The sequence below is a fragment of the Physella acuta genome, unplaced genomic scaffold, assembly GCF_028476545.2.
Source record: "Physella acuta isolate Inbredline_101_S28 unplaced genomic scaffold, ASM2847654v3 ptg001449l, whole genome shotgun sequence".
NCBI lineage: Eukaryota > Metazoa > Mollusca > Gastropoda > Physidae > Physella > Physella acuta.
Window position 1 is genome coordinate 56,331 of NW_026732964.1, and position 8,052 is coordinate 64,382.

The 8,052-nt window shown below is 33.3% G+C and overlaps 1 protein-coding gene across 1 annotated transcript; it reads left to right on the top strand.

Annotated features, from left to right (window-relative positions):
* Positions 1-1,211: 1,211 nt before the first annotated feature.
* Positions 1,212-7,702, top strand: LOC131927938 (angiopoietin-related protein 7-like). Its single transcript, XM_059283821.1, has 5 exons — positions 1,212-1,304; positions 3,331-4,049; positions 5,945-6,064; positions 6,307-6,426; positions 6,759-7,702. Exons 1-5 carry the CDS (start codon positions 1,250-1,252, stop codon positions 7,125-7,127), a joined length of 1,383 nt encoding a protein of 460 aa, XP_059139804.1. The 5' UTR covers positions 1,212-1,249; the 3' UTR covers positions 7,128-7,702.
* The last annotated feature ends 350 nt before the right edge of the window (positions 7,703-8,052 follow it).

The following is an 8,052-nucleotide window of genomic DNA, read 5'->3' on the forward strand; positions in this document are numbered from 1 at the left end:
TTACAGCTAACATAATTTGTTAGTTCCTGTTTACAAGTAGAATTAACTTAGAGAAAAATACAAGTGTCTTTTGTTTTCAATTTTGTCCTATGCTGATCCACTGATAAGCTACTTAACTAAACACGACCAAGACGTTTTTTGTGTTGATGAGTAATATTGGAATAGACAACTGTTAAGAAAAATAAATTAATAATCAAGCTTCCGGCAACACCTTCCTGCTTCCAAATGATTCATTATCCTCATACTAAACAAAATTACTCACTCTGTTGAATAGAGTGATAGAAGGTGGGGTGGGGCGGGGGGGGGGCTGACCGGGAAGAAAGTCAACCGCACCCTCGAACAAAATATAATTTTAGTAGAAAATATAAAGATAAAGAAAATATATTCTTTTACCATTGTACGCCCACCAATCCCCCCCCCCTCGGGAAAAGTTTATTATGCCCTTCCCCTTACCACTGAAAATTGTAAGTGCCCCCCCCCCACCAACGACAGAAAGAAATTTGAAAGAACTTTATTCGCGTCACATTTGTAGATTATACCATCTAAAGGTAGACACAACATCTAAAATATATAATCTAAACCAGTTTTCTACTTTTAGCCGTTAAACCTCAATGATGCAGATAGAGTTTCTTTCAAACTTTTTTTCTCCGGAGGGGGAGACATTTGAAATAAAATAACCCTATTTCGTTTGGGGAGGGGGGGAGTAGGGAGATGAAAGAAACTGTAAATGCAGATCACTTTCAAGATTAGACAAATATTACACACACACATATATATATATATATATATATATATATATATATATATATATATATATACTACATGCACTTATTTATGTTCATATGTAGGCAAACACACACACGTACTTTCACCTGTATATATATATATATATATATATATATATATATATATATATATATATATATATATATATATATATATATATATATATATATATATATATATATAAGTGAAAGTGTATGTGTGTGTGTGTGTTTATGTGTGTGTGCCTCCATATAAACATAATAAGTACATTTAGTATATATTTTTGTTTGTTTACACAAACGCTTAACAGCGAAATAAAAACCCGCTTTATCTTCCACTAACGGAAAAGAATATTTTGAATCCGTGTAATCTATTCCCGCACCAGATAAAACTAATTATGTAGCAATAACGCCCCTTTTTTGCAGATGCATAAAAAGCAGCACAAAGCGTCTGAAAAGTAAGCAAAAAATACTTATTGTTGAAAATGTTGTTAGTAACTACTTTGCTCCTTTCTGTTTTTATGCTGAATGAAGCTGAAGGTAGGTATAGTCTATTCGTCTGACAGTAGAACTATAAGTTTTTAATCAGAATTTTTTACGTATAAAATTTTCGTTAATACATATTTCAAAGTATGCATAGAATGAATGTTTAAATCTATTATATAAAACTCAAATGGACCTTTTAAAAAAGTTTACTAGTGTTCCTCTCTCATCGGCTCCCCTCGAGTAAAGGGGTTCAGGCGGTAAGAGCAGGTTTACATTAAACTTCTAACAGGAAATATTAAAACACCGTTTGCACTTTATCATTTCTCAGATTTTAGCACAACTTAATTTTAACACATCAATTAAGTTTTATAGGTGCTTAAGCGTGGGGTAGACGGCAGCATGATGTAGGGTAGATAATCCTAATCACCTAAAGTATTATTATTTAAAAAGGATGGGGGGATACATTGCTAGTTTGATCTGGAAACTTTACTTTTGCTTGGTTTGGTTCGTCTCTGAATAAAATTCTCGTATTGCCTGTTTCTTCGCCTTACCTGCTGTAGACTTCACAATGCCCTGGGTCATTGTTTAGGTGCCAGCTCTTGGGGTGAATTTTTTATCTGCATCTTTGACGTGCATACTGTGTGTATACCTTCGCAGTAGGAGCATTTGTAGGCGATGGCTTTAGGGTGGTTGTTTGCGAAGTGATCTGGCATGTCTACTGGCATACTGTCTTTGCAGATTCTGCAGTTTAAAATATCGCTGTGTGCTTAGTCTACGTTTTGTGCTTTTGTTTCCCTTAATGAGAGGTCGACTATTGCGCAGCGGTTTAGGTGTGGCTTGTTAAATGGTAATCCGGGTGGGGTCTTGATTGCTTGTATAACTTTTTCTTTGTTAGCTGCAGGTGAGTAGGTTGTTGCTGGCTTACATAGATTATCTTTATTTTTTCTGTATGTGAGCTGGTAGTTTTAATTCTAAGTTTGCTTGCTTAGTTCTGTGTAGAGTAGATATTTCTATCCGATGTGTTGATGTATTATGGGTTGTCATTGTAGTTGGCGAATTTACGGTGTTAGTTCCTGTTTACGGTGTTCCTGTTGATATGACTGTGGGTTCTTTTTTGACTATTGTTTTAAGCGCTTTACTAAAAGTAGGTGGGACTCATCTCATGGTTCCGATGACTTTGTCTTTCCTGTTGTATGGAGAATTCAAGTGTATAGGTCTCATGTTGTTTCGTGGTGTTGTCTAGATCTGCTACATTGAAGACGTCGGACGTGAAATACCAGGTATCTTCAGCATCAAAATCTGGTGCGGGGTAATTAGACTGCGTAATATGTGACCAGGAAAGTTTTGCTGGCAATTTGTTAGACGACTACAAATAAGATGGGATATTATAGTCCTTTTCTAAGTTGAATCAGGCTTGTCTATCAATTATATACTAAATTATCCAAAACCAAAAAAAAAATTAGCATTTATGTGTGTAAGAATTTCGTTTTACATTAAAAATTGTAGAAAAAAATAATTAATGTAATATAATTATTGAGCTATACTATTAGCGAATATCAAAACGAGACTCTGTAGTTATAATTACCTTGTGAGTAATAAGTCTGCTAATATTCTATCAGCGTTTTTAAAAATGAAAGTAGTTTTTACTTAAGCAGACCAAATAACATCTAATTCGCATTAAATGTATCCTTCAAATTATAAAATGTTTTTTTTTCAAAACTTAAGAATACACGTAAAGCATTGTTAAATGTTTGAAATTGTTGTTATACTAATTGTAAAAGTTATAACCCCAAAAAGTCGGATGTTAGCCAGTAGAAAGGTCGTGAGACAGACCCGGCTTTGATATTGTACTTAACTTAGGTTAAGCATAGTGCTGACTACACTTTCCCTTCATATGCCAAGGTCACGGAAACAAGTGCATTTTCCTTCATTGCCCCATGTATCGTCAGGTTGAAAATGGAACTTTTAAAAAAAGAACCCTATATAACCACATCTTTAATTGACACACGTAGGTTTAATAAGTTGTTCGCGTGTTCAATTTTAAATCGTCGTCATTTTAGAATTTAATCTTTAAATTTAGGTTTGAATCTTGAGATCCAGATCCCTTCAGACGATGCTATATTTTGTGCTAAACTGCAGTGTTCGGAGAAAATCACAGGAAACACAGATGTAACAAAATTGGTCAACATCTCGGTTTATAAAGTCGATGATCTAGAGGGAACAGTTCTGCTGGCATCCGTTCCGGATATGAGTCACACGTTATCAAGCGTGAAGGTGTCTCGAATTTTAACTTCAACTGTTGGAGAGCTGATTTTATTCTTCAATGTAGAGCAGGAATGTCAGACGAAAGTGTTTGTCTGTGAGATGTACTACATTAACAAGAAAGGCGAGGTAGAAATGAAACAAAAAGTTGAAAATAATCCCAGAAAGATCACTAACAAAGAATCAACAGCTGCTGTGCTGAGAAGAGAAACCGACCCGTTTTCCGAACTAAATTTGTTATTAAGAGTTGGAAGTAAGCCGCCTACGTCTGAAGTAAACCTTCAACTTGGTTTAACCAGATCTAACCTAAATTATTCAGCTGATATGAAAATGCAGTTTCAAGGTTCTGAGAATCTTGCCTTACCCAACGAAGAAAATAAAGATTTGGTCAATCTTCAAAACCTTTCCAACGAAATTAGGAAAAAATACAAGTTTCTTGAAGACAAATTGAATAAATATAAAGCTGAAAAGAAAATTATAAAGACGGCGCTGGTTGATGCTTATTACGACGCTGTAGACAGTGAGGCAATAATAAAGGTAATTTATAAATTTTTTAAATTTTATTTTGATCTGTATGCGTGTGATGACGCACGTTTAGGTTACAGAGGTCAAGTAGAAGATAGCAGAAACACTGCATAGCGTAGTTAGGTAAACCAATAGAATAACAGGAGATGGCCGGTCATATGAGACTGTCAGGTGGTCAGTGAAGCGTGGGTCAGCAGTCGGTGATAGGTAGCGGTAGAGAACGGTAATACGTAGTTAGGGAGCAGTTAGAGATAGGTAGCGCTAGGGGAAAGATGTAGAGAGTTAGAGGTAGATAATGTGTTAGGGATGGTCATAGGAGCGTGTAGTTAGATAGTGTTAGTAGATGTGTATATGTTAGGATGTAGTTAGGGTAGGAGACAATGTCATGTGTAAATAAAGAACTACATTTTATTGAATTGGACCTTTTGGGTTAATTCCACACTGTACCAGGCGCACGTAAGAAAAGGCGACTCACGTAGAGAGTATATGTATATAGAATACAAACTTTCTTTAATACTACACATCATTTGGTAGATCAGCGGCTTTCATACAATCACCACCCTCACAACTGGGTGTTTCTTCTACAAACCTCACCCTCACATATAGTAAAGAGGAGTATTGTGACGTTAGTTTAAAAATCACACAACTCCGTTCATATTGTGACCATACGGACACAAGTGAGGCACTCATACGTGTCCATTACCAGTAGCAACAAGTTACATACGTGTAGCATATAGTTATAACTCAAAGAGCTAAGTATTAAAATTTAAAAAAATGGCCAAACATTTCATACCGTTGCCATGCTGATGGTGGCCATCTTGAATTTTATTTACCCTTTCAAATGGGTAGGCTCCGGATTTTTTAAAAAATTAATACAAGAGAACCAACAATTTTTTTTTTCTCTAAAGCTTTTTAAAGGTACATTCGCATATGTGTTTCTATTTTTAAAAATTGGTGGGAAAATCTTGGTTACTAATACCAACGGCGGTCATCTTGAAAACAAAAAGCTCTTCGTAGCATTTCCACCATTGATAAAATTGTATATTTTAGCCCAATAAACAATAAATTCAGAATTTTCTATCTAATTTCGGGGTTCTCAGCTAAAAAGTTAAAATATAGATATACAAACTATTTTATTATGAATTTTCAAATTGTGGATCAGTTAAAAACACTAGATTTAATGCCGCACAATTCTTCAAAATGTTGTGTTTTATCTGTTTTATTGGTATAATACTTATCGGTATAGAGAAAATTTTAATTTTAATTATAATAGTAATTAAGAGAGTTATTTTAATATTAAAGTGGTTTTGAAAAATTCAAAGATAGCCGCTATCACCATGGCAACGGTAAGATATTTTCGGCTATTTTTAATTTTTAGACTAACTCTTTGGTATATATGGAATAGATGATAACGTTAGGTTTATAAATAAGAATTTAGGCTAACTGCGTATTCATCACCCGCTCATGCCCTTAATTTCTATAATATTGAAAGTGATTCCCTCCAACACAATGAAGTATTACATTTCCGATTGTTATGCGTCGATTTCAGTCTGCTTGTCTTTTTGGATTTCGTGAAAATGTCGTGAAAATGTGTTTTATAATGCTACAATGTGCATTTAGTATATCTGTTAAGTCCATAAAGTATGCTCGACTTGAGAACGTGAAAATTCACTTGCGTACGTATCTGTGCAAAGTTTTCCTTTGCGCCGTTTTCCGTTGCGCAACTTTCCGGTCATCGTTTGCTTTTTTTGTCTTTTTCCAACAATATCTTTATAAGTTATTTACAATAAGCTACACTTTTCCATCACTGCTCATTCCTCGCTTAAAGAGATTTTTTTTTCCAAAGTGGTTTATACGTTATCTACATTAAAGTTATTGCATTAATATCAAAACGTGTTTTTTTGTAGCTTCAGTGTTCTAAGGACGATGACCCAAGTTTACCTGAGCGTTTGAAGTTTATGCTAACAAAACACAAGCAGGCTTTGTGCGACACGAAGACAGAAGGAGGGGGATGGATTCTAATTCAGGTTTCTGATTATTATTTTTCCCCATACTTTATAAAAATGCTTATCTACACAGTAAATTAAATTTTATAAAAGTAAATTTGGCCCACGATTTAATCAAGTATTGACAGTTTGTATTCATTTTTTAGTGATTTGAGTTTTTCAGTGTGTTTTTATTTAGGTACACTTAAAATTATTAGTGATTGTGCATGATTGTGTGTGTATCTTATTTAAAAATTAGCGTCTTTTTTTAAATTTATCCACAGAGACGTATAAAAGGAACAGAAAGTTTTCAAAGAACCTGGAATGAATACAAAAATGGATTTGGTGAATTATCAGGAGATTTTTGGTTAGGAAATTATTGGCTTTGGAAATTAACGTTCATGGTAAGAAGTATATTACGTGCAATCAAAGTATTCTTTATTTATTATAATAATTATTTCCAATTTGCATTGTACAGCTTAATACTTTTACCTTATTCTCTAATTTATAAATTAGACGATAATACTCCGTATGGGGGTACCTATTATTTTGTTTTACCTTATTTATCTTATTGCTTTAAGCAATAATTATTTCACTGTTTTAAACTAATGCCAGCTAACAATTTACTAATATTATTTTATATTAGATTTTATAAGTAAACACAAATAAATCTAACTATCTCATATACTTTTAATACAAAATCAATTAATTTTTGTATTGATATTTTTAATTTCAGGGCTATAATGTTTTGAGGTTCGACATGACGTACCAAGGGATCAGCTACTTTGCTGAATACATGAATCTCAAAGTTGAAAATGAAGAAAATTTCTACCGGATAAGTTTCTCCACATACAGGGGCAATGCGAGCGATCAATTCTATTACCATAACGGTATGAAGTTTACAACAAAAGATAAAGATAATGATGAAGCAGAAAAGAATTGTTCACATTATCGCAAAGGTGGTTGGTGGTATAAAGCCTGTCAGAATGTCAATGTAAATGCTCTGTGGAGAAGTGAAGGCGAATTCACAGGTGTTTTTTGGGAGACGGTTACCCCAGACCATGGTTCGTTGGATACCATCGAGATCAAAATTCGTGTAGAATAAGTGAATACAAAATATATATTTAATGTATACTTTGTATTCTTATTTTTATGTAATTAATTTAAAACCTGTAAACTAGTAATATTATTTTCTGCATATAACTTGAAAAGGAAATGAAAATAAAATAAAACTGTTTACATTTGTTAGTGATGGTGTAATCGATATGGTCGTTGTTTTTAATACTAAATATATTTTTAATATTCAATGTGTATTTTGTCTAATTTTAATTTCTTTATCACAGTTCTTTATTTCACAATTAATATTCAGAATACAAAAGTGTATTATGTAAATTGTTAAGCTTAATAAATTACACGCTGGCTTTAAATACCAGGTCCTCATCCACTATAATACAATGGCAATTTCTTGCTTAAATTAATGAACATGTTTAGAACTTTAATCGACAGTTTTTCAATATTAATAGTTCGTGTATTCAAATCACTGCATCAATGATTTGCCCTTTTACGGCGGCTTGTCCATGAACAGCTATAAGATTTGGAAAGAATAAAAATTAAGCTAATTGTTAAGCTAAAATAAAACTAAACGTATGTATTTAAATATCGGCTACGCGTAATTTCTCGTATGCAAAAGTATGTATGTATATGTATATATAATTTATTTGGCACCCCGTCAAAAGAGCGCACGACAAAAGAGCGCCGACATAAGAGCGCCGACATAAGAGCGCAAACTAAAGATCGAAAAACCATATGTAATAAACAGGAACAAGAAAATTATCTCAGATCAGACGGCATCGTTTGATGTTAACTCTTTATTGTTTCATTAAAAAACTAATTGTTCAGTTTCTTTAACTAAAAAACTGGTATAATCAACGTGAAGTCCAATTATTTAAAACGCAATGTAATAACACATACAAAGATTTTAAATGTTTGGCCTAAAGTGAGAATGCAAACTGAAATGAAATGTAACAAAA